The 27,912-nt window shown below is 43.4% G+C and overlaps 1 protein-coding gene across 3 annotated transcripts in view; it reads right to left on the reverse strand.

Moving 5' to 3' along the window:
* The window catches only part of MACROD2 (mono-ADP ribosylhydrolase 2), a 1,799,128-nt gene that overhangs the window by 56,531 nt on the left and 1,714,685 nt on the right, over positions 1 to 27,912 (reverse strand). For all 3 annotated transcript variants that reach the window (XM_083175826.1, XM_083175824.1, XM_083175825.1), the window contains 3 exons: positions 10,482 to 10,547; positions 7,499 to 7,576; positions 5,080 to 5,145 (listed from right to left, as the gene is read on the reverse strand). In XM_083175826.1, the coding sequence (XP_083031952.1) occupies positions 5,080 to 5,145; positions 7,499 to 7,576; positions 10,482 to 10,547 (210 nt within the window). The remainder of the gene's footprint in view (positions 1 to 5,079; positions 5,146 to 7,498; positions 7,577 to 10,481; positions 10,548 to 27,912) is intronic.

Genomic DNA, 27,912 nt, shown 5'->3' on the forward strand with positions numbered 1-27,912 from the left:
TGGATTTATCTCTTGTTAAAGCTTAATACATCTGCCCCAATGAACTGTGTTTGAAAATGACAGTAGGGAGTTGATTGGCTGGTGCTTTATCTCCTTTCAACTTATCTCCAGTTTATCTCTTCTCCAGGCTTAATACATCTGCCCCTGAGTGAGAATAATAATGTACCAGTCAGTCAGCTACTAACTGTCCTTTTCCAAGCACAGCCTGTAACATAGCAGTTGGATGGTACTTTATCACTCTCCGATGCATAGTACGGCTCCTGCTTTATTAGCCGTTGCTGTACTGATGACAGGGCTGACATTACTAATAGTATTTATATTTCGGTATGGCACTTGCGCTGCTCTGAAGCCTTCCTCTATTGTCTGAAGCTGTAGATTGGGCAGGCTGCACTTCCTCCGCGATTTGATCAGTTGTACAGAGAGATTAAACAAAGTCATAAAACTGCTCGCACAATGTCAACGCACCAGTATTATCATAATAGAGTACAATGCCAAGCAGGTGGCAATGTAATATCAAACTGAATATACTGCTGCGGCGGGTCTACTTCAGATGGATTTCACTTCTGAGCAAAATCCTACGACTCTTTACAAGCGCTATAAAGATAGTTACTATACAAAACACATGACTTCAACTTTGAGTTTCCCGTTATTTCACCTGTCAGCCAATCCGTATTAGAGAAACAAAAGGGCAGGCGTTTTACAGTATAACTCAAATATCATACACCTGATACACACAATACAGTATAATTAAATAGGATTAAAGGTACTCAGGTCAACCATTTGAAGTCGGGCACGTAAAATACATAATGCCTTGTGGCGGCTTTGGAATGCCTTCTGGTGCATGCTTCATAAAGCAGCTTGCACAGTCTACATCTGTTTCCACTTTTACATGGCTGAAAATCACAAAGTATTCATTAATACTAGTCGGCACATGTTTCTGGTGCAGGTTTGCAAATGAATATTACTGGGGTTTTAAAACAAATATATAAAGTAATATTATATAATACATTTTAAAATATATGTTATTCAAACATCCCTTTAAAACTATGGGGCAAAGTGGTTTAGGGGGCCCTGGACACAGGTCATAAAGTCATCTAGTTTCCAAAAATTGAAGCTGAGCAACTGGGTCTGATCCGCTGCCAGACCTTAATAGGGGAACATTCGATTTTCAGCGAATAATGTGTGTAGTGGGTGTTATAATGGTAAGGGGGCCTGCAATGTGGCGTACTCTGAACTTGGCACTTTAATGTGGCAAAATATGAACTAGAGGCAATATAGTATGACATAGTATGCAAAGAGGACACTGTAATGTGGCCTAAAATAAACTGGGGGCAGAGTAATGTGGTATAATATAAAGTGGTGGCACTATGATATGGCTTAATATAAATTGGGGGCACTCATAGGTGGGGGCACTGTATGTGTGGGCACTAGCGTTTTGCATAATATGAAATATGGGCACTGTGATGTGACATAAAATGACCTGAGTGCCCCCAATTTATATCCACATCACAGTGCACCCAGTTCATATTATGCAACATCACAGTGCACTACAATATGGCACTATGAAACTAGGACCTTTTAATGTGACATAATATGTACTGGGCCACTGTGTTGCATAATGTGAATTGGGGAACTATGTGGCATAATACTGTATATACTAGAAGCTCTACAGAGTGGCATACAATGAAATAGGGCACTACTATGCGGCATAGAAAGAACTAAGGCAATACTATGCGGCATAACATTAACTATGAAAGTTCTTGGGCATTATTATGGGGAATACAATTAACAACTGCAGTTGTGAAAGGTGTCTCTCCAGAAGCATTGGCATGGGGGCCCTTCCAATATGTTGATAAGGGGCCAACAAAATTTTGGATGATCATCCATTATCGCTGACTGAATGGCCCGTTGACCAATCACACGTGGGGGCAGGGTTGTCGAGGGGCAGAGTTATGCTCTGTGTCCCGGCACCACGAAAAAAAATAAAAAATAAACATTCGTTCTCCTGTGTCATCGAAGTAGAGAAACCATCTTGTTCTCCCACATCGATGACAAAAGTATTCAACATCGGCCATAAACCATTGATGATTTCCAATCATCATCAATGGCCATCCCTACTCTGCTGATGCAGCTATGGTTATGTAACCTATACTTTATCTAAATAAAGGAAAATAATAACAACGCTATTTTCATTTACATTAAACAGTTTCTGTTCTAGAAACCGAAGTAACTTTGATACCGTTCCCTGTAATTGCATTGTTTCTACTGCCAAGCATTTAGAAAATCTATCGGATGAAAACGCAGCTGTCATCTTGAAAACAAACATGGCTGCAGATGCCTGGTTCATTCTCTGGAAAGTGACGATATTCGTCTAACTGTGTTTGATATCCATAACAAAGGGCAGATGTGTTTATACATTGCTAAATGTAGAATTGTGTCTACCTAATTGTGATAATAGAACATTTTTAAAATTGGGCTTTTAGCTGCCTACCAGGACAATCCGACAGAATCCATTTGTGGCGGATGGCGCACCGCAGAACACTTTCATTTTGAATCAAACAAACATTTTTTTGTTAATAGGACAATAACACACAAAAGAAGGAAACTGCAATCAGTGTATATTAGTGTTACCAGATGATTCTGCAATTCTAACACATCAAACCACTTAACCTAAATGTAATACAAAAGCTTTTACTTAAACAAAGCAATCACAGCTTGGGCAGAAGTCACAATATGGATTCAATCATAATGCACTATGGGCCAGATGTAGTAAGCTTCAGAAAGTGATAAAGTGGAGAGCGATAAATAACCAGCCAATAAGCCCTTAACTGTCAGGTTACAGGCGGTGTTTGAAAAATGACAGTTGTGGGCTGATTCGCTGGTAGATTATCACACTCCATTTTATCACTTTTTTAGGAGTAATACATCTGACACCATGGGCCTTATTCTGATCGGTGCGGCCGGATCCGAATATGCGGCTAGGACTGTGCGTCCGAAACCCCGCCTTCCATACGGATTGCCAACTCCGTCCGTACGCGGTAAGAAGCTGTCCGAACGGACCGCACGTGTATTTCTCATGGAATACGCCTCCTCCATCTCAGGGAACCTCCCCCATCATTCGATGGTCGCAGACCATTGAATGCAGGACGGAGTGATCCACCAGCTCCCGCAACCTCAGACCACACGGGCATTTCTCAGTGCAAAAGCAGGGATCTGGGCGGGCAGCTGACACCCTACACGTGCGTCACGACTGCATTACCATACGTACGCCCAGCGTTTGCATGGGAACGCCCATGAAACGCGGGGCGTATGCATATGGTAATGAGCCCAAATAGCCCTTCACGCCCCTCTCCACCCCCTGTTCGGAGTGTTTACATTTCATGCGGAATTTGGCCGTACGCCCCGCTCGCACATGCGCAGACACAAAACAACGGCGGCACGAACGCACGCGGATATTACCGCACCAACCAGAATAAGGGCCTATGTGAGTTTGGGTTAAAAGCATGGGAGCCAACATTTAAGAATATATATATATATATATATATATATATATATATATATATATACACAGAGACTCCCCAATTGGGGAAAACAGCACTCACCAGACTTTGTTCCAAGTAGTACTCAGGGTTAGGTCCCACTTAGTTTTATTCACAAGAAGAATTTGCCGACGTTTTGGTCCCTAAAGGCCATTCTCAAGGCAGCAACAAAGGTAAACAGCATCAACAGCATGCCCATATCAGGGTAACAGGGACTATTACTGTTGCTGTTGATGCTGTTTGCCTTTGTTGCTGCCTTGAGAATGGTCTTTAGGGACCGAAACGTCGGCAGATTCTCCTTGTGAATAAAACTAAGTGGGACCTAACCCTGAGTACTACTTGGAACAAAGTCTGGTGAGTGCTGTTTTCCCCAATTGGGGAGTCTCTGTATCTATATAGCAGTGTGTTCTATACTCTGCTATTTATACGGCACCCCAGCGGCTATCTGTAAGAGAGGGTGAGAGTGCAGGTCTTGTGTGTGTATATATATATATATATATACACAAGATGTATTTACTATGCACTTGTTGAATCCAGTGCAATCCAGCAATAGCTCCGCTGCCCCCGCAGTCGCTTGGAGGCGCTAGGGAAGTTTGGGCGCCGCGGTATCTGTGGAAGCTATTGCCGCCGCCGAATGTCTGATGCCCGCAGTGCCTGTCTGCACTGAGTCCCGGTGCTCCTCCTCCTCCGGTCATTTGTAAAATGGCCGCCCCCTTCTCAGCGACCTCCTCTTGCATCCTAAATAATGGTCTGCTGTAAGGCGGTGGCCATTTTGGATGTGACATTAGGAGAGAGGAGCAGGAGCGCCAGGACTGAAGATAGCAGCAGGTCCAGAAAGCCGCCCCGGGACCGCAACAGATCATCGCGTCAGAAGATGCAACGGTGAGGGGGTAAGTGCGGGTGAGTGGGGGGCGCACACATTTCAGGGGCGGGGGGCGCCCCAATTGTAGTTACGCCGCTGGTTGAATCTGTAGTGAGTACAGCTTACACAGAGTAGCATGTGTCCACGCAGAGGTAGTTGGGGTTATTAGAACGTCCTTGTTCATAGCAATTTTGTTGATTAGTTCACTGATAATATGAATAACTTTTAACAAAATAATATAGCACCGCAAAAAACATAGTTGGGACCAGTGGCGGCTCCAGAGGTGGGTGGAGTGGGGGGTGGCCACACCAACTGCCATTTCAAACTGACTCACTGTCAGTGGGTGTGGCTCCCCTATTTGAATTTTGAACTACGCTGCCGTCCCCCTCCACCCCACCCCTGTCTGGAGCAACCACTGGTTGGGACTGGGGAAAGAAACTACATAAAAAGATGAAGGGACTTCAAAGACCAATGTTTTAACAACAATATTATACTTACAACACCAATACCCACTTAAAGCTTTAAACATAAATTAAAATGTTTTTACATCCATAAACACCATTCAGAATGTAGATATTGTTTTGATGAAAAAGCTTGTGCAGTGCTGGGAATTAGGCATGAGTATAGATTACACAGATGTAAAACACAACATGCAGAATTTCAATGTGTATACATTACCATTTGGTTTATCTTCCGCAGGGCTAGAGAGAGGATCTTCTGCTTTAGAGATGTCATCACTTGGTGCTACAAAAATGTCATAAATAGGCTTAGATGATAAAACCCATAGAATAACTGCTTTAAATAACTTAGTGTTCATTTAAGCACCATGAAACTTTAAACCCCATGTGTTAGTCTTACCTGCCTGGGGTGTCGCACAATGCTGTGTAGTTCTAGTATGATCTGGTCTGTCTTTCAGTGCTGAGAGACAGACCAGAGTGTGCTAACAACTCCAAAGCAGAGAGCAACATCCCGGGCACGAAAAAGAAACTAGAGAGTGCTGAAGTGAACGCTACAGTATAATTCATTACACATCAAGGTGAGCTACATGCTGCCTAAATACACTTTACATAAAAATAAAAGGCCAAAAGCAATGTACTGTATATTTGGATATGAAGAATAATTGTGAAACATATGTTGAACTACTATACAGTACAATGGGGCTTATTCTGGTTCACTCTCAGAGACAAATTCCTTCTCAAATGGGCAAAACCATGTGCACGGTAGGGGGGCAGATGTAACGTGCAGAGAGAGTTAGATTTGGGTGAGTTATTTATTTCTACACTGCAATATAGATCTCCCTTTGAAGAAAAACCCCACCCAAATGTAATTCTATCTGCACATGTTACATCTGCCCCACCTGCAGTTCACATGGTTTTGTCCATGTGAGAAGGAATGCCTCTGAGAGTGAACCAGAATAAAGCCCAGTATGTTTACTGTTCACATTCTTATTTTTTCCTTCTTTTTCCACCTAACCTCAGAAGATCGTTTAAGAAACAATAATTCATAAAAAGGTACAGTATGCTTAAAAAACTAATTCAGAAAATAAGACATTGGGTCGAAACCATTAGGTCAACACCTGGTTGACATAACTTAGGTCGACATGGACTATAGGTCAAAATGGACTTTATGTCAACACGCTCAATGTCGACCTGATAAAGGCATGGTGAATTGTTGTTTTTTTGTGTCTATGTCAACCTGGACACCGTATAATTGTACCGAGTCCCCTCTCATGGCTTGCCATACTTCGGGTACACTGTTTTATTCTCCCTCCATGTGCACGGTAGGTTATGAAAAACCGCCTTTCTTTTGAAAAAAAAAAATCCTTTAAAAAAATGTCGACCATTTTCATGTCGACCTAAAGTCTCTGTCAACCTATAGCCCATGTCGACCTAAGCCACGTCGACCTTTCATAGGTGTAGACATATGGCCTGTCGACTTGAGGGTGTCGACCCTATGTATGTCAATGAGGCTACTGCAGCTTTTATGGGACATAGGACTTTAAAATTATTTAGTGATCTATAGATGTTAAATTTGTTAAGTCTGGTAATACTAACATTTTCCTGTGTCCATATAAAACCGGAAAATATTTAGGCTGTAAAAAAAATGATATTTTTCATGTTTTTTTAATGCACATTTTTTTTGCCCTATTCAATTAGAGCCTTGTTTTGCAGCCAAGAAATGTTTCCCTATTTACCGCAAAAAGTGGAGGATTCTGTGCATAAAAAAATGGTCACTTGGTGCGGATTTAGGTTAACCTGTCGGAGGCCGCTGCAACCAAATCTCCGAAAAACTCTCCAATAAGCTGGATAAGTGGCGGCATCCTATAGGATAGGTGAATACATTTGCCACAGTAAGTTACAGAGGTGGAGTCTAGAGTATGTGGTCACATTGGAAGGTGAAAATATATAGTACTTATAAATGGTCACGGTGAAGTGTCAAATCTTATTTGGCAATGTTGGGTGCATTTATTTATGCCGATGCACCCAGATATCTGCCAAACATCACAGATTTACAGAACAAGATGGAAATGCTTGAACAGAACTTAGCAGGAGAAATTGGGCGGAGTGAAGGGGATCATGGCAATTTGCACAGTAATTTAAGGATACGTACAGTTGTGAGAAGCATGAATTTAGGTAAAAGGGTGGTGATGTGCTGCTCGGTGTCGCAAAGAACCCTTATATCTGGGAAAATCACTGGTAGTGAACATTACCAAATTGCCCCACTCCCTACGCTACAAAACAAACTCTTCCTCAGTTTTGCTATTAGGGAATGCTAAAACTATGGCAAAGCATGCTGGGATGTGTATTTTCACAGCAACCGGAGAGACACATTTTGGCCATGCCTGATTTAGGTGCATAGAAGCAAAATGCTCAGATTGGTTACATAATGGTGTGGCCCCTCAGGCCTGCCTGCAATTGGGCCATACTGTATAGTACAGTAGCTGGATTAACTAAATGACTCCCTTATGCTATCAATACTCTGATTGGCTAAATATGTTGTAGTAACCTGTACACCATTTGAAGACCGGAAACAAAGAGTACTAAGAAGACCCATGACACCTCCACCTACAAATACTGTAGGTTCCTATGTGTAATACCTTGGCAATCAGTGCTCATGTCAGCTTCGGTTCTAATGCCCTTCTCCTTTGGATCTTCGTTTTCTTCTTCTTTTGACGCTGAAGGAAAACAATATATATATAATATTACTATGTTACTACAACCGTCTTTTACAGCATTTGAAATGTTCAAGCCCTTTGTTAAAAAAAGGTATAATAACGTATATTCACGATTTCTATGGTTACTAAGCCACGTATTACAGTGGTTTACGGTATTGTGCACCCCAACCAACAATATTTGGCATAAATATAAAGGTGGCAACTGTTCTAGTTAAATGCCACTGAAAGGGCTACCAATGACTGCTTATATAGTTATTCTACAACAGGGGTGGCCAAACCTGTCCTCAAGAGCTACCAACAGTTCATGTTTTTCGAGCAACCTGTGGCTCTCTAGTAGGAATGAATGCAGCAGGTTTGAAAATGTGACAGTTAGTAATGACTGCAGCTGTGCACCAGCTAGGTGATATGGGTCATGTGACAGTTAGTAATGACTACAGCTGTGCACCAGCTAGGTGATATGGGTCCTGTGACAGTTAGTAATGACTACAGCTGTGCACCAGCTAGGTGATATGGGTCATGTGACAGTTAGTAATGACTACAGCTGTGCACCAGCTAGGTGATATGGGTCATGTGACAGTTAGTAATGACTACAGCTGTGCACCAGCTAGGTGATATGGGTCATGTGACAGTTAGTAATGACTACAGCTGTGCACCAGCTAGGTGATATGGGTCATGTGACAGTTAGTAATGACTACAGCTGTGCACCAGCTAGAGGATTTTAAAAACCTGGACCGTTGGTAGATCTTGAGGAAGGGTTTAGCCAGCCCTGTTCTACAATGTACAGTAATTCACTAGTTAAGACAGTGGTTCCCAGGCTGTGTGCCTAGGCACCCTGCAGTGCCGAGAGGATCTTGCAGGGGTGCTTGGAATTGGTGGTCAAGGACCAAGTCAAACCAGAGCTGACGGATTACTAATAATAAAATATGTGGACAAACAGAAGCGAATCTTGTCCCTCAACAAATAATTAAGCAGAAGGATGACAGAAACACAATTTACTTCATTTAATAATATAAAAGCTTGGGAACCACTGAGTTATGGCAATAATGAAAACTTGTATAAACAGTAGGTCAATTATAAATGTACTGAGTGTGGGAGTTTCATGCTGAATGTGAACACAAATGTTCAAGAGTCAATCATGGGGATTATTTAATAAGATGGGAGTTCTATTGAAGATGGGATGTCACTATGGGCAACCAATCAGAATCTATCTATTATCCACTAGAAGATGCTAAACATATAAGTAGACTCTGATTGGTGGCTATGAGCAACATCTCATCTTCAATAGAACTCCCAGCTTAGTAAATAAACTATTATGAAACCAAGCAGCTTACATATAAACTGGTCACCAGACTCTCCAGTCAACCCAAAAATATTCATAATTGTTACCCCAAGTTGGTCAATAGTTTCTGACCCATATGTGCGTTGAATTATGTGCAGATATCACAGATATTACAGTAATTGTAAAGCGGATATATATGCAGTATTTAGGGGCATATTATAATTTTTTAGCACATAAATGAGAGATTCCTCCTTTAAATATGAAATTATTCATTAAAAACCAGTGTCTGATATTTCTGCACAACAATGGCTGTTTAGACACTGCACCGCTCTTGGGATCACAGTAGGGGTAGATGTATAAGGCAGTGATAAGGGAAGAGAACTGATAAAGTGCCTGGTTCTTTATCACTGGCCAATCAGATCCTGACTGTTAAGTCACAGGCTGGGTTTAAAAAGAGACTGTTAGGAGCTGATTGGCCGGTGATAAAGTACCAGACACTTTATCACTTCTCCTCCCTTACCACTGCTTCGTACATCTGCCCCTATGTGTTAACAGCCAGGAGCGTAAGTCCCAGAGGCAATGGAGTCACCTGCCTCCAGGCTCCAAGCCCTGAAGGGGGAACCAGCATGTATGGCAGCACCTGTGTGGCTCACTGTAGGATCCAAGTGTGAGCGATGCTCTTCCAACGAAGCTCTTCGGCAAGCCCAGTGCAAAGTTAATTGCATTTATCTAATTAGCCCTGCCAACACCTGCAATAGGGTACAGGGCAGCTCCCAACTGGTTCCGCTCAGCCTGCAATGCAGCAAGCGACTGTGCACCCAAATCTGCTGGACTGTGAAATGGGACCCACCAGTGACCATTGATTCTGCATATTGTAGAGGACTGAATGTCATGAGTCTGATCCTGATCAGCTGATGTCAGACAGCCTACTGTAGCTCTAGAGTGGCCGATAGCTCTATTCATAAAAGCGGGCATATTTTCAGGAATAAGTACCACCTAAAGATCAATTGTTTGTTAACACACCTGTGCTCTGGCTAAATCAGCACTGTAAAAGGCTCTGGAGCACCCTGTGCCAGCCCTGCCCCCTAAGCACAAGACATCATCATAGAGGAGGTGGGCTGCTGACATCGGGAAGTGCAGCACTGCCCTAAGTAAGCGAGTGCCGGCCTGGAGCACTCAAATTTTGTACTGCTGCAGTGATAGTGACTGCAGGGTGCCATACCATCACTTCAATACACAGCAAGGCACTGACCCTTAGCTGGCCTCATCTGCTGCTGGTGTGCTGTGTACCTACTGCTGTGACGTCCAGATGAGTGTGTGTTGGAGGGGTTGTGCAGCAATTTTACTCATGGGAGTCCTCACAATGTTGGTGACAATGGGTACCCACCAGCCCTGACCACTAGCAAGGCCTGTGGGTCAGCGGCAGTGACACCACTCACAAACCATTTGTTATGGCCCTAGACTAGGTGATTTGGAAAACGGAAGCGACATTGGCACTGATCACACAACACTACTGTAGATCTGACCCTGGTGTAGGTGATCTAGAAAACATGCACCGTTAGGGTTCCGGGAGGGTCGGGTTTTTAGAAACACTGTCCTAGATTATTACACGGACACTTTTGTTACCTTGAGATCCTTCCACCATATCTACGTCTGGAGCAGAGGGTACCACACTTGATGCCTCAGATGGTTCTAAAACAAAACAAAAGTCTCATTAGTAATGAGCAGGTCAGAAGAGCTTGCTTCAGACTTGAATTTCTTCAGATTTTATTATAGTGCTGAATTGTATTATATATATATATATATATATATATATATATATATTTTTTTTTTACATTCTACAGCATGGGTCTTCAACCTGTGGCCCTCCAGATGTTGTGAAACTACATGTCCCAACATACATTGCCACATTTTTTTCCTATAAGAGCATGCCAAAACTGTCAGGGCATGTTGGGACATGTAGTTCCACAACATCTGGAGGGCCACAGGTTGGAGACCCGTGTTCTACAGTATCTCAATATATGTGTGTGGTCCTTTGCATTAAAGTTATGTACAGCAATGGTCTAGAACAGAGGTTCCCAAACTCTGTACACAAGAAGAACTAACAGTCCAGGTTTTAAAAATATCCATGTATCAGCAGAGAAGGTTAATTCATATTGACTGAGGTACTAATGAAGTGATCTGTGTCCAAAAATGGAAAAGAAGACCTGGAAAAGAAGAAAAAGATTGTGTCTTTATTGGCGCACAATGTGTATAGAATAAAGTGTTGTTGTTTATTAAAAATTACCTTTTAATAATGTTCATTAAAAAAAAAGTGTCACAACGTGAACATTGAGACTTAATAAAATGAGTATTAAATACTGGAGGGGGCTGTGTGTGTGTGTGTTACAAAATTATTTTGTGTGCTGCTTTTTAATTATTTATGGTAGCTGTACCCTTTCATATTATGGTATCTTATAGATGGAAGGATCTATCATAATGGGACACAGTCGATACAAGGTGTAGATAGGTGCTACTTCAATGTTACTATGTTGCAGATAGAGAAGCTACAGTTCTAATCTCATGTAGCAATAGAAATTAAATTCATGTGAGTGGCAACAATTCCTACATGCAGGGTTCTGTTCATGCTAGATGCTAAATTGTAGTGGGCTAAAGGACCTTCCACGTCCTGGGGGAGGAGCACGGCTGGGGGGCTTGCTCCTTCACTATCCACGCCACCACTGGTTGCCTTAAGTAACCAGGTGGTGAATGAAGCCACCATGCCCGATGCGTGGCAAACGAAGCGAGCATACGAGGGTCCATTTGGGACCCTTCTTCCGACCTTGTTCCTCCTCTCTCCACCCCCTCTCCTCCCCTGTGACGTCAGGAGGTCCCTTAGCCCACTACAATTTAGTCCTAACCTTCTGTTCATGCAAGGATTAAAGATGCTCTATCTAATGGTCCACACAAATCTGTTCATAGGACAGTTATGTAAACCTTGTAGTCACCTATTATCCCTATTTAGTCTGAATTTCAGGCAATACTGATGTTTGTAGTAAGTTATGGCTCTATGTTCTCAAAAGTCTAACATTCTCACAGTGGTATCAGCGGTTAATGCAATCCTAACCTATATTTCCACTGTAAAGTGTACGTGCGAGAAATAGGGTAAGCACTGTTTTAAAGTGCCGTCGGGTTCCGTGATAATGGAAACCACAATATTGAGTGGCAAACACTGTTTAAGTATACCGCCGGGTTCCGTGAATAGATAATCATGGAAATCCCGGATCACATCAAAATGTGCCGCCGGGTTCCGTAATAGCAGAAACCCCAATATTCAGTGTTAATGACTATTCAGATGTACCGCTGGGTTCCGTGATACATAATCTTGGAAACCTCGGTATTCAGTTGCAATCACTAATTTGAATAAGCTGCCAGGTCCTGTGACAATAGAGACCTCAGTGCTCAGTGACTGTTACTGTTTAAACGTGCCGCCAGGTTCCGTGACAACGGAAATCCCGGTGTTCAGTGTTTGAACTAAGATCCTCCATTTATGCCATTATTGTGGGTACAGATGAAAATACATCCTAACATATGGAACACACACAGCCCCGCTGCCGACGCGCGTTTCACGTTTGCTTTATCAAGGCCGAAGATAAATAGGGAATCTCCTTTGAGTAAAAGTAGTACTAATCTGTGCAAAAGCCTCCCCATTCCCCTTTCCCTTTTTATATAAGTTAAAACCTGGACTGTTAGTATCATACCTCCCAACTTTTAGTCTGCAGTACCCGGGACATCTGTATGTGCGCCAGGAATTTTTTTGTCACTGTGGGGGCATGCCCAGCAGCTTCTATTCAGGGTGACGGGGGGACTCCCAACTGCCCCCCCCCCCCCCGGGGGGACACTGCGGACGCGGGAATGTCCCCAAAAACTGGGATGTTCCCGCGATAAGCGGGACAGTTGAGAGGTATATAGTATTTGTCGAGGATGAAGTTTGTGAAACTCTACAATGTTTTATACTGTACCTAGGGGTGCTTTTCGCTATTTCTACACTATTCCCATTTTCCCTGGCTTCTACTACCAAGGAGTTTAGCAAATACAGCAGCCCGTTATATATATATATATATATATATATAATAGACAATAGTAGGTAAGCCCGGCACTACTCTGCTGACAGGTACAGCCTCTGTACTGGCCCAGGTGCCCCTAAAGCTATAGCATGAGGGAATTGGCGTCACTCCAGGACTATTGATGAAAAATATATTTAGAATGGCCTACGCCAGGCATGTCCAACCTGCGGCCCTCCAGATGTGCTAAAACTACACATCCCAGCATGCCTTGCCATTATTCTAGCATTCCCTAATAGCCAAATTGTGGCAAGGCATGCTGGGATGTGTAGTTTTAGCACATCTGGAGGGCCGCAGGTTGGACATGCCTGGCCTACGCCATTTCAGGCATACTGTATAGCCTGTCTTCAGGACACTAGTCATAGAAAGCAGTGCGTCTATTATGTGTCCACAGGAAGTTTCGGGGAATAAGCCCCATCCTCAGATCAAACCTACAGCAGGTTGGGGCTGAGGATGGAGCTTAGAATCCGAAATATCCCCGTGGACACCTAATACACGCATTGCTTTCTATGACTAGTGTCCTGAAGAAGGGCTATATATGACTGTCTTCTGAGTGCCATTTATTCCTAAGGGATTTAGAACCATATTGTACATTGCACTTTTCAGGCACTGGGAGCAAGGTGTATTATTCATCATTGAGTGCCGGCAGTATATATATATATATATTATATATAGACACACACACAGACACGCACACACAAACACTGGAACTTATGTAGGTCCATTCGCAGGGCCGCGTTCATTCACACAGGGTCGATGTTTTTCCATTGTGCATTTCTGCGCATGTGCTGGGTGCGCGCGGTCATGGTGAACAAACTGTTCGCTGAGTGAACCCACCCATCCATGCTGGAGGGAGAGTGGGGGCGGCCAATTAGCATATGGGAATGCCCAGCGTTTCATTGGCGTTCCCATGAGAAAACTGGGCGTTCTCTTGCTAATGGGCCAATGATGCGGGGGGGGGGGGTGTGTGTGTTTACTGTACAGTATGTAAAACATCCATTCGCATGCCGTGCGAATGGTGGCCGGCCTACCACTATTCGCATGGGGGGATCTGGTTGAGTCACAAGGATTTGAGTAAATCCACCAGAATAACCCCCACTGTATACACACACATGTATGTACAGTATGTATGAATATAATTCCTATACTGTCGGAGAATATTAATGCACCCATTTCATTTAAAAGAGAATTGTAAAGGCCACCGGCACACCCAGGGTAACTGTCGGCAATAAATGACCGATCACAGCCTGGTAATGCGCACTGTAAGCATTCTGTGGGATGGTTTCAGTGAATATTGAAAATAAAATTTTAGACTTATGCGTCCAATCGTATTGTAATAAAGTCAGCTGCGAAAACATTACAATAAAAATCCATTGCGCTGGCAAATATTATGAAATTGACACATAAATAATAAATACGACAGTCTTTAAATGAAAACGCTGAATGTCTGGTGCTAAGCAAAAATAATACTTTGTTTAAGGAACTACATAAAAGTAATTTCCAATGGCTGTCAACAATAATATACATACATAAATCAATAAAGGAGATAAAATGTTTTATTGAAAAACAGAAAACGTTTCCTGCCATCGCCTGTCTGAGTCCTGGTCGAAAACTGAAGAAGCTCCATTATCACACATAACGCTGGCTTACTTGTTTTATTTGCAAATACATATTTAATTAAAAGTTGCTTTCAATTAATATATTCAAGAGATATACAGAATGGATGTCACTAAAAGTACCAACGCTCCTGGTTATCCAAACAACAATATATATGGTATATATGGACAGGGTCGTAACTCCCAGAGGCAATGGAGTTGCCTGCCTCTGGGCTCCAAGCCCTGAAGGGGCACCTGCATGTACAGCAGCACCTGTGTAGTTCATAGCAGGATCCAAATGTGACCATTGCTTTTCCAACGGAGCTCTACAGCGCACCCGCATAGATAACTGTCTCTATCCCAGGACACCTACAATAGGGGACAGGACAACTCCTGCCTGGCACCACTCAACCTGTGCTCCAGGAAGAGACAATGTGCCGCCACTGTTGCTGGACTGTGAGATGGGACCCACTGGTGAATGCTGATTCTGAATGCTCGTGTCCAACCCTTACCCACCGCCCATTCTTACAGAGTATACCTGGAGCCTTGCCAATTCTCTGTGAGCTCTGACACACAGTGGCATCGAGGGGTTGGGAGAGTGTACTTTTTACCTGAGCCCCGGTCTGCTAGAAGGGCCTGGGTACCGCTCACCCCTCTCCCACTGCAGGGAGCTGGGCATTGTTGAGAGAGAGGAGAGGCTGCTGCCGCAGCACAGCTTCTCTCCCCAGCTCAGCACACGCTGCTCAGTGCTGTGTGCTGAGCTGGGGAGAGAGACCGCTGCAGTGGCAGGCTGTTCTCTCCCTCCCTATTGTATTTTTTTTTTTTTTCAAGTGGCCTGGCCATGCCCCCTCCCGTAGTCCCCGCTCAGTGGCCACAATCCTCTATTTTACCAGGGCCTGTCCGACCTGTCAGTGCCCCTGCCGACACACACAGTATTTTTTTTCCTTTTTTTTTTTTTGGAGGAGGAGGTAACAGCACCAGAGGCAGAACTCTGGGAGGCAGTGGAGTCATCTGCCACTGGGATCCTGCTCCCAAGGGGCACCTTTCCTAACCTGCAAGTTTAAATCAGGTAATTGAAAGCCATCAATATTGCTTCTGTGATTGAGTTCTGAAATGTGTGTGTCCTCTCTGTCTTTCTCTCTCTCTCTTTATATATATATATATATATATATATATATATATCAAATAAGAACAAATAACGGTGCGCGAATAGTCAATGAATTAAAAGGTCTCTGCCAATGAGAGCTCAATCACTTAGGTTTCCACTCAGGGTCAAATTCCGAATATCAGAGGGAAATGGATATTACTGAACAATATTGTCCATTTGTATAGATTGCACTCAGTTCTTTTGGAAAACCGGCTGCTCCGTCCCTAACCCACAAGGGGTGTCCTGTATCCCACAGTCAAACAAATCTACAATAGAAAAAACGGGCGCTTCATAGTGCGATTATCATATGTATAAAAGAGTATTTATTTTTGAAAAATGTCCGCCACAAAGGTCAGGGTGAACGTACCACATGTGGCGGTATACAATCACCGCAGAAGATAAAACATATAAAATCGGTGCGCAGCACCGGGTTACCGCTGCTGGAGCGGTCACTCTCGCCTGGGCTCCACAGTCTGAACGTGGCCTAGCGACGTTCAGACTGTGGAGCCCAGGCGAGAGTGACCGCTCCAGCAGCGGTTACCCGGTGCTGCGCACCGATTTTATATGTTTTATCTTCTGCGGTGATTGTATACCACCACATGTGGTATGCTCACCCTGACCTTTGTGGCGGACATTTTTTTAAAATAAATACTCTTTTATACATATGATAATCGCACTATGAAGCGCCCGTTTTTTCTATTGTATATATATATATATATATATATACTGTATATTTAGATATACAGAGCTATAAATATATATTTCAGAACATACACACATATAGATTGTATAAGGTTGTGTATGCGTGTGTGTGTGTTGGGAAACAAATACATTTCTTGCCTCTGGGCAACTGGGACGAACATACGCCACTGGGGGCACCAAACTGCAGCTTCACTCCGGGCTATTGAGAAGAGCTTATGCCTCTGCCATTCACCCCTACTTTACTAAATGCAACTACACAGATGGAAAGATGCTCTGTGCTTCTTGTGTCGTTCCTAGTGGTATTTAACATCTCTATATCACTGGACTGGATACTTCCTATCTCCTACAGAATATATCATGCCAACACAATTATATTAATTAGTGCTGTGACTGGAGGCAAGCAGGTCTAAGCAGAAGGTGGGCTGGCATTGTTTGTTATCTGTGAGCAAGTCCACAACTGTGCTTAGATTTAGTTTTACTGTTCAAATAACAGGTGGGCATCTAAATAACATGTGTTTCTGCATCCTCTCCGAGTCCTCTCTAGCTAGAGGCAAGTGTAATGTACAATAGGGCACAGAGGAGTGATAAAGCAGCACACGGCCATTTTGCCTGTCACTTGCCAAGGACAATAGTTTCAGGCCTAGAAAATGTAGAGCAAAAATGAAACAGAAGCTAATGAATTCATTTTAAAATGTTATACTAGTAATTGGTGATAGATTGCTAGATAGATAGATGAATAAATAGATTAGATAGATAGATAGATAGATAGATAGATAGATAGATAGATAGACTGACTAATGGGTACTATTACTAAAGCTGCTATAAATGAAAAAGGAGAGGTTAATCATAGCAACCAATCAGATTCTGTCTACGATTTTCTAGGATGCAATAAAGAAATAATAGACAGAACCTGATTGGCTGCTTTGGGGAATATCAACTCTTTTTATTTTTAGAAGACTTTAGTAAATTTACCCCTAAGTGGTGAAATTATCATGACCGCCAGGTGATCGCTCATGAAATGAGATCTGCCAGACTTTCAAACTGGAATGATTGTTGGTGCCCAGAAATGTAGCACGGGTATTAGGAATAAGAATGCATTGGTGAAATGTTCAAGGGCGGCAGTTGCTAAAGTGAACACAGAGGGCGGTATTCAATGAGGCTGATTCGCCAGGTTTTTATTGCGATTTTGTGCTGTAAGGCGAATTTCTGATTAAAACGGTGAATCACCCTATTCAATGACCAGATGGCGAATACATTTCAAGGTTTTTTTCGCCATGATTCACCGAGTAGCAATCGCTATATTTTGATGGTGAAGTGGAAGGTGAACTTTTAAAATAAAGTGTTTTGTTTTTTACAATTGGTGTAAAAAAATCTGGAATTTTATTCTGAGGAGGGGCATGCTATTTTTATTCATGTGCTGTAAGCACATGAATATATATTTAATTTAATTTTTATTTTTATTTTTTTACACAGAGCAGCCAGCAGGGGGCCGGAGCCGAGCCGCTCATTAGATATTCATATATTCACTTCACCCGATCATTACATATTCATGATCGGGTGTAGTGAATATATGCGGTCCCCTGCTGGCACCCCCGGGGGGCAGCCTGTGCTGCCTGGCACCCGGGGAGCCCACCTCCCCCCCACAAACGTTCTGGGGCAGGCAGGGAGACTTCCATCTCCCTGCCTGCCACCGTCCTCAGGCTCCCTGCGGCGTTCGCCGCAGGAGCTCAAATTCGCCGGTCAGGGGCAGCGAGCCCCTGACTCGTTGAATACCGGAGCCGGCGAGGCTCCGGAACGCGGCGACCAGTGGCGAATGTGCAGCGAATCCTAAACAGGATTCGCTGCGCGTCACCGGTATTCACATTGAATACCGCCCAGAGTGGACCAGCAGACAAAAAATAGGCTCTTGGATGCTCAATCAGAACGGAGCATGGGTAGAGTTGGGCAAGAGTGAAAAAAAAAACAACGGATAACATAAATCAGGGACCAATTCAACTGGCCTGTCAATAAGCAGCATGTCACACATTACGCCGCATGGTGCAGAGGTAGAAGGCCTGTCCGTACGTCAGTCCTATCTGCTGCAAATAGGAAGATATGCCACCAGTTTGCTCAGGAACACAGGCATTGGACAGTAAGTAATTGGAAATGGGTCATCTGGTGTGAAAAATGTGGCTTTTAGTTACACTGTCATCATACAGATTATAGAGTGTTATATATGCAGGACCGTTGAGACATAAGGCGGACCTGGGCACTAAAGGGGGAGTGGCTAACAGCAAGACACTCATTAATAAATTGAGTAAAAGAAACTATGTTAAACAGAATGATCAGTTAATTATATATGAGAGATGCCTCTTAAAACAAACCTGTATTCATATACATTAAAACAATAAAAAAACTCATTAGTTATATAACAATAAAGCAAAAATTAAACGTGGTTAAAATGTTGCACAAAGAAAATATAGAAGTGTGAAGAAAAATCTAAATGGATAAACAGACCAGTAATTAAAACCAATACTCTTGACTTTAATGCTAATATCAGTAACTAATACCCCATAAGCAAATTACTCGGTTAAATCTTTTCAACCTGGGAATTTGCTGAAAATCCCGGGTTTTTCTTTGGTGTGAAAGGGTCAACACGGGACTTGAATCCCGGCACTCCGAACCTGTTCTTGACCAGGGTCAGAGTGCCGGGATTTAAGACCCATGTTGACCCTTTCACACCACAGAAAAAACAGTTTTTTTCCCCAGCAAATTCCCGGGTTGAAAAGCTTTAACCCGGTAATTTGCGGGTTGTGTGAATTGGGGTCAGGCTGCACCCGGCAAAATGACACGCCACTCAAAAATGCGGGGTAATTGCCAGTTGGCCGGTGTGAAAGGGGTTTAAGTTAAATAAACAAAGTAATAGTAATACAAATTTAAATTAAAGACTAAAAAATGTTTTACTAATTATCATGAGACAGAGAGTGTGAAATAACATTGAAAAATGTTTGGCTGGTTTTAATGTCAGATAATATAATATAACCAAGTGATAATTGGGTGTATAGTGTGCAAGCCAATATGGAAACACTTCCAAGTATCAAATGCTGAAGTAGTTGGAACGCAGCAAAATGTTTTACCAAAATGTATTAGTTCTCGAGTGAAAACTTAAAGAATAATTAGATGTAATTATTGACAACATAGATAGTAACTATTTCTATCTGAGATGAAGGCAATAAGTGATACCCATAAATTGTTCTTGGCTGGAATGGTGCAGAAGAGGTAATTGGTAAAAATGTATGCTAAATAACTGTAAGACATAGATATCAGCATTATACACTAATTAACACATGGCCAATTACTATGTTATACTTTTTATTTAAATAAAACCATTACATCAGACGAAAGACCAATGTTGATATAATCATAACAGGTGACCTTTTTACACAAAGGTAACTTTACAAATTCCCTATTAGTATACCATTCAGAAGGTAGAGTGGATACAGTATCCCCTAAAGTAAATTTGAGTTTAGCTTTGAAAGTGGCTGATTCATTATAACAATTAATAGATGAGTACACAGGTTTTTAAACTCGGCCCTCAGGACCCCACACAGTGCATGTTTTGCAGGTCTCCTCACAGAATCACAAGTGAAATAATTAGCTCCACCTGTGGATCTTTTAAAATGTGTCAGTGAGTAATGAATGCGGGTGACCTGAAAACGGGAACTGTGTGGGGACCCGAGGACTGAGTTTGAGAACCCCTGGATTAGTGTACGTTCCAAATGTCAGTTTGTTGCCTTGTTTATACAGTATATTGTTGTGCTTAAGTGTTAACAAGAACACATTTAGAAGTGATTTGATCATGACGGTGAATGTCTCATTAATGTAATCTTGTGTGCATTTGTCCAATGTCGGATGTCAGTGCTATCTGCTGCAAATAGGATGGTATGCCACCAGGTTGCTCAGTAACACAGGAATTGGACTGGGTTTTAGTTACACTGTCACCATACAGATGATAGAGAGTTATATAGGCCGGACTATTGAGACATAAGGCGGACCTGGGCACTAAAGGGGGGGGGGGGGGTGGCTAACAGGAAGACACTCTTTAATAAATTGAGTAAAAGTATCAGGGCTCGGCTCTCTGGTGTTCCCGTCTGTGGCAGAAATGGGCCAGTGGTAGATGCCGGGAACTGGAACACTGGGGATTTTAGGTAGGGACAGTTCATATATCACTGGCGCTGCAGGCACAGTTAGGTGGGGGAATTGACGAGAATCTGAGCAGAGGAGTCTAACACCACCGATGGTTTTCACCAGGGACCCTCGCTGAGAGGTTTGGACTCCGCTGCGTTTGGTGGCGACACGGCTAACTGGCTAATCACAGGAGATGGGTTGTAATTAGGGCTAGTGTACTTGGAGCTTTGGACCGAATGATCTTGGAACTTGGTAAGTGCTTGAATGGGTAGACTGCGTTGGCCTGGGAGCCAGAGGGATGTTTACAGCCTGGGAGCCGGAGGGATGTTGGTGGCCTGGGAGCTGCAGGGATGTTGGCGGCCTGGGAACCGGAGGGGTGTCGACAGCCTGGAAGCCAGAGGGGTGTCAACGGCCTGGGAGCCAGAGATTTGTTGACAGGTGAGGCTTCAGAGTCGATGCCTGTGACGACTATGAAGTCGAAGATGGTAGTATCCCTTTAAGAGCAGATAGCAAACTCTGCTGAGGGATGCTGGAGTGCTGTGACTTCTTCCCCTGGGAGCTGCAGATGTTAAGCAGCTTGGAAGGTAACCTGACAGGTGGAGAGTAACCAGGGAGCTTCGGTAACAGCAATAGCAACAGCAGCAGATTGCACAGGTGAACCAGGAACCCTGGAACAGGAACCTGGAGCCTTAGAACGCTGACTTCTGGAGGAACACAGGGATCAAACTAGTTGTTCAAGGCAGGGAGGATGGGCCTGAGGCCTTAGCTATATCCCCCTGCCTGTCTGTGATTGGCTGCAGCATCAATCAACTCCAGAAAGTACCTGTGCACACCTTGATCACATGGGCCAGTGCACAGGTCTTAGTATTAAGGTCACAGGAAAACTATTGGAAGACACAGTCATGTGACCGCAGGTGTCATGGCGGCGCCCATGCGGCGTGGAACCGACCCGGGACCAGCGCAGGATGCCGACAAGGCCCTACGGCCACGTCAAACAGATTTTGCCATGGAGAACACCTGGGGACAGCGCAGGAAAGGGACCTGCGCTGCAGGACGCACCAGCGTGCGGGTAAGGAATACGGATGCGGTCGCAGCAATTTCTGACAAATCCCGGGTTTTTCTTTGGTGTGAAAGGGTCAACACGGGTCTTAAATCCTGGCACTCCGAACCTGCTCTTGACCAGGGTCAGAGTGCTGGGATTTAAGACCCGTGTTCACCCTTTCACACCACAGAAAAAAAAAAACATTTTTTTCAGCAAATTCCCAGGTTGAAAAGCTTTAACCTGGTAATTTGCGGGTTGAGTGAATTGGGGTCAGGCTGCACCCGGCAAAATGACACGGCACTCAAAAATGCCGGGTAATTGCCAGTTGGCCGTTGTAAAAGGGGTTTAAGTTAAATAAACAAATCTAAGTAATAGTAATACAAATTTAAATTAAAGAATAAAAAATGTTTTACTACTTATCATGAGACAGAGAGTGTGAAATAACATTGAAAAAGATTTGGCTGGTTTTAATGTCAGATAATATAATGTAACCAAGTGATAATTGGGTGTATAGTGTGCAAGCCAATATGGAAACACTTCCAAGTATCACATGCTGAATTAGTTGGCATGCAGCAAAATGTTTTACCAAAATGTATTAGTTCTCGAGTGAAAACTTCAAGAATAATTAGATGTAATTATTGACAACATAGATAACAACTATGTTGAAGATGAAGGCAAAAAGTCAGGGCTGGGCAACACCGGCCCTCCAGATGTTGATGAACTACACATCCCAGCATGCCTTGCATCAGTTTCAGCATGGCCACATAGCAAAACTAATGCAAAGCATCCTGGGATGTGTAGTTCATTAACATCTGGAGGGCCGGTGTTGCCCAGCCCTGCAATAAGTGATACCCATAAATTGTTCTTGGCTGGAATGGTGCAGAAGAGGTAATTGGAAAAAAAGTATGCTAAATAACTGTAAGACATAGATATCAGCATTATACACCAATCAACACATGGCCAATTACTACTGTATGTTAAACATTTTCTTTTTTATTTAAATAAAACCATTTTATCAGATAAAAGAATAATGTTGAAAGAATCATAATAAGTGACCTATTCACACAAAGGAAATTTCCCAAATTCCCTATTACAGTAAGTATACCGTTCAGAAGGTAGAATGGATACAGTATCCCCTAAAGTAAATTTTAGTTCATTATAACAATTAATAGATGAGTACACAGGTTCTCAAACTCGGTCCCCGGGACCCCACACAGTGCATGTTTTGCAGGTCTCCTCACAGTGGGCCAGATTCTCTAAGCTTTAAAAGTGATAAATATTGGCAGAGTGTATATAAGTACGTGCAGTGTGGTTGTTAGACCTCACACTTAGAAGATATAACCAGTTTGAAGGGTTTATTCAAGTGGCAGGCTTGTAGGTTACAACAGTACTTTAGTAGTTAACTTCAAGCAGTAATACAACTTGTACATTTGGTAACGACAGTCTCTGGTTGTTACTTAGCTGTAGCGTTTTGGCGCGTGCAGGGTAAATGACAGTCTGCTGGTTTACGCTGCGGTATCTCTCCCAGTCTCGCTGCTGCCAATGATGACTGATCTCCCTGTGCAAAAGGTCACGCTGGTAACGGGTTTACAGCGGGGACTTGCTCCTATGCGCTCCGGTGCACGTGGAGCTACAAACAGCATGGACGGAGTCACACACGATCTGAGGCACACTCTAACGCGGGGACTTCCTCACAGGAAAGAGTAACGCTGCCAGCAGGGTCAGGGGTCTCTGCCCTGCTATTCGCTTAAGCGACCTGTCACTCAGGGTGACGCTTAACTACGTTGGCTGCAAGGGGGAAAAGGAAGACTGTAAGTCTTACACTAAGCAGTGTATGCGGAGACAGGCGCTGAGCGCTGCAATCTAACACTCCCCCTCGCTTAAGGCTGTCTTCGGCTACATAAAAGAACTCAATACAATGCTTTGTCCTTTTGTAATACCTGTAACCGAAAATATGGTTAGAGAGAAAAAACATTCAGAACATCAAAAACTTCAAATCAACATTTTTGAACTTAGACAAGTCCACAGTCCTTCACGAACTTAGTAAGCAAGTTTCCCGACAGTCCTTTAGTAAGCATGTCAGCGACATTCTGTTCACTTGCAATGTATTCAACATCAATGGACTTGTTCTCCACTAGTTCTCTGATGAAGTGATGTCTTATCGCGATGTGCTTTGACCTTCCATGGTGCTTGGTAGTACAGGAAAGATCTATTGCTCCCCTGTTATCACATGCGATACTGATAGTCTCTTCTTCATAAAGTAGACCTAACTCACACAAAGTCTCTTTGATCCAGAGTGCTTCTTTTGATGTCTCTGTAAGAGCCATGTATTCGGCCTCGGTTGTTGAGAGAGCAACGGTCGGTTGTTTTCTACTCGCCCAACTAACTGCTGCTCCGGCCAGTGTGAACAGGTAACCGGTGTGGGAACGACGATCATCTTCATCTGCTCCCCAGTCGGCATTGCAGAAGACTTTCAAATTTGAATTGCTTGTCTTGGCGAATTTTAATTTCAAGGAACTTGTACCTTTTAGGTATCTCAGGATCCTCTTCACTGCGATCCAATGTTGTCTTCCAGGATTTATTGCAAATTGGCTCACCCGACTGACTGCATGAGTGATGTCTGGACGAGTTCCAATACTTGCATACATAAGACTTCCAACCACGTTCTTGTAAGGAACATCTTGCATTTCCTCTATTTCTTCTTGTGTGGTTGGTGACATACCTTTTGTAATCTTGATGCTTTTGTCAATTGGTGTATTCACTGACTTGGAGTCTGCCATCCCATACTTCAAGATTGTTGCCTCGATGTACGTTTGTTGGTCAACTGTGACTGTTCCCTTTTTCAAGTCTTGAACAATTCTCATGCCCAACAGATGATTGGCTGGACCTAAGTCTTTCAACTTGAATCTCTGTTTCAGTTGATCTCTTACACTTGTGATGTGATCTTCGTGACCTGCTATAAGTATATCATCCACATAGACTGCTATGATGAACAACTTTTCTCCCAGAGTTTTGTGATAAAGGCAGTGGTCAGTCTCTGATCTAATAAAATTCATTTCAAGTAGTACTGTGTCCAATTTTATGTACCAGCAACGACCACTCTGCTTCAGGCCATATATGGATTTCTTCAGAAGACACACTTTCTCTGTCTGAAGTTCATTTTCATCATAATGATCTGGTGATTCCATATAGATCTCTTCAAGTAGTTCTCCATTTAGAAACGCTGAATCGAAGTCTAGTTGGTATAGCAGTAAGTCTTGTAAAGTGGCGACTGCAATTACTAATCTGAGAGTGTTATACCTCGCAACAGGTGAGTATATCTCCCCATAGTCAATTCCGGATCTCTGTGTGTATCCCTTAGCAACAAGACGGGCTTTGTAACGGGCAACTTCTCCGTCTGAATTTAACTTCTTGCAGAAGACCCACTTGTTCTTGACTGTCTTGCGGTTGCTTGGCCTATTTACTATGGTCCAAGTATCGTTCTCTCTCAGTGCTGATAACTCTGTGTCTATTGCAGATTTCCATTTCGCCCAATCACTGCACGCTTTCGCTTCTTGAATACTCTGAGGTTCACTGAAAGCAATATTCGCATATTCTTCCTCATATCTTCTGGCTGGTATGCCCTTGTTTCTTCTTACAGAAGCTCTTTTAGTTGGTTCGCTTCCTTCTTCAGTATTTTCTGTTGCAGGTATGCTTTCTATTTCACATACCTCTACTAGTGCTTGCTTTTCTTGCTCTTTTGCTTTTGTGGGTGATGCTGTTTCTTGAAATATCACATCTCTTGATTTCAGGAGACGTCTGTTCTCTGCATCCCAGAGCCTGTACCCTTTGCTCTCCTCACAATAGCCTAGCAATATGCACTGTCTTGATTTTGGGTCAAGTTTCTTCCTTCTCTCTTTTGGTATATGTGCATAAGCTCTGCTCCCAAAGACACGGAGGTGACTGATGTCTGGCTTCTTCCCAGACCAGGCCTCTAAGGGGGTTTTTCCCTTCACGGCCACTGTAGGTGTTCTGTTTTTCAGGTATACTGCAGTAGATACAGCTTCTGCCCAAAAACTCTTCTCCAGGCCAGCATCGTTCACCATCGCTCGTGCTCTTTCAACGATTGTTCTGTTCGCCCTTTCACTTACGCCATTCTGTTCAGGCGTGTAGGCCATCGTCAGCTGATGCTTTATGCCATGCCTTTTTAGGAAGTCGGTTAGTACTTCATTTTCGTACTCTCCCCCATTGTCGGATCTCAGGACCTTTAGTTTTAGGCCCGTCTGAGTTTCCACTAGGTTCTTGTACTCCACAATTTTCTTGACCACCTCACTTTTCTTCTTTATGAAGTATACGTGTGTCATTCTTGTGGCGTCATCGATGAGAGTCATGAAGTATTTGTAACCACTGGTTGACTCCTCTTCCATTGGTCCGCACACATCTGTGTGTACCAGAGCTAATTGCGTTTCTGCTCTGCCTGCTGACTTGGGAAATGGGTTGCGGGTCTGCTTGCCTTTTATGCAACTCTCGCACACAGGTCTTCCGGTGTCTTTCACTGTGATTCCTGTTGCCATCCCATCAGCTAATTTCTGGACATTATCATATCCTAAGTGTCCCAAACGTCTGTGCCAGAGCTCCATGGACTCATTTTCAGCAGAGGCTGCCAAAGCTACACATTCATCTGTGTCTAGGACGTATAGTTGGTTGCATCGGGTTGCTGAAGCAATTACAGTCCCTCTTTCATTATGCACCATACACTTGCCCTTTGCAAACTGGACTCTGTAGCCTTTTGCCTCGAGTACGCTGATAGCGATGAGGTTACTTCCCAATTCTGGTACATACAGGACGTCTTGGATATCTGTGACTACTGTCTGTCCCTCAATTCTTAGTCTCACTGTGATTGTCCCAACACTTGAAGCAGTAAGGATCTTTTCACCAATCCCGGTAACTGTTGTGGGGTTACACTGTGTTAAAGAATTGAACCACTCCTTGTTGCAGCTGAAGTGTCTAGAGGCTCCCGAGTCCATGTACCAGAGATCCCTCCTTGGCTTGTCTGTTACATTCAGTGCTGACTCGTTCTTTTTATCATGCCGCTTGTGCATGCCACTAGTGTTCTTCAGCCTGCATTCTGAAGCCTTGTGCCCTACTTTGTGGCACACATAACATTTGAATGTGCATTTCTTGGGTTTCGCACCCTTTGCTACTAAGGCAGAACCTTCAGCTATGGCATCCTTGTGGATTCTCTCTTGGAACTGTAGTAGTTTGGCTCTCACAACTTCAGTTGTAAGCTTGGTCTCATTTGACTCTAGTGCGACAACCAGAAAGTCAAATTCCTCTGTCAAATTCTGCAGCATTACCATTGCTACTTCTTCCTCATCCACTTTTGCTCCTACACACGCCAATTGCTGAGCTATCGATAGTATTTTATCAATATAATCGTTCATGTCCTTGCATGCATTCAATTTTGTTCCATACAGTGTGCGTCTCAGACTTATCCTTCTCATTAAGCCTTTATTTTCATAAGCACCTTGTAGAGTTGTCCACATGTCCTTAGCGGACTCCTTCCCACAGATAGTAGAATAAACATGCTGCTCCACAGCCAGGCCTATTGTGCCAATGGCCTTGTCTACCTCTTCTGGGTTTGGACTTTCTCCTGGGGCTATTGTGACTTTCCATAGCTTCTCCCTCTTAAGCTGCATTTCCATAGCGAACTTCCATGTAGTGTAATTCTCTGAGCCTTTGAGCTTTGGAAAGTTCATGCTATGCCCTGTACTGTGCATTCTCGTTAACTCTTCCACAAATGGCAATTTAGAAATAATTCCTTTGTGTTCTTTTATGTACTGCGCTAGCACTTTGTCTTCAGGGGGTTAATCTTCGCGCACGTGACGTGCTGGGCCCATAACCTATTGGCAGAGTGTATATAAGTACGTGCAGTGTGGTTGTTAGACCTCACACTTAGAAGATATAACCAGTTTGAAGGGTTTATTCAAGTGGCAGGCTTGTAGGTTACAACAGTACTTTAGTAGTTAACTTCAAGCAGTAATACAACTTGTACATTTGGTAACGACAGTCTCTGGTTGTTACTTAGCTGTAGCGTTTTGGCGCGTGCAGGGTAAATGACAGTCTGCTGGTTTACGCTGCGGTATCTCTCCCAATCTCGCTGCTGCCAATGATGACTGATCTCCCTGTGCAAAAGGTCACGCTGGTAACGGGTTTACAGCGGGGACTTGCTCCTATGCGCTCCGGTGCACGTGGAGCTACAAACAGCATGGACGGAGTCACACACGATCTGAGGCACACTCTAACGCGGGGACTTCCTCAC

This window comes from Crinia signifera, chromosome 3 (assembly GCF_055691185.1).
Source record: "Crinia signifera chromosome 3, ASM5569118v1, whole genome shotgun sequence".
NCBI lineage: Eukaryota > Metazoa > Chordata > Amphibia > Anura > Myobatrachidae > Crinia > Crinia signifera.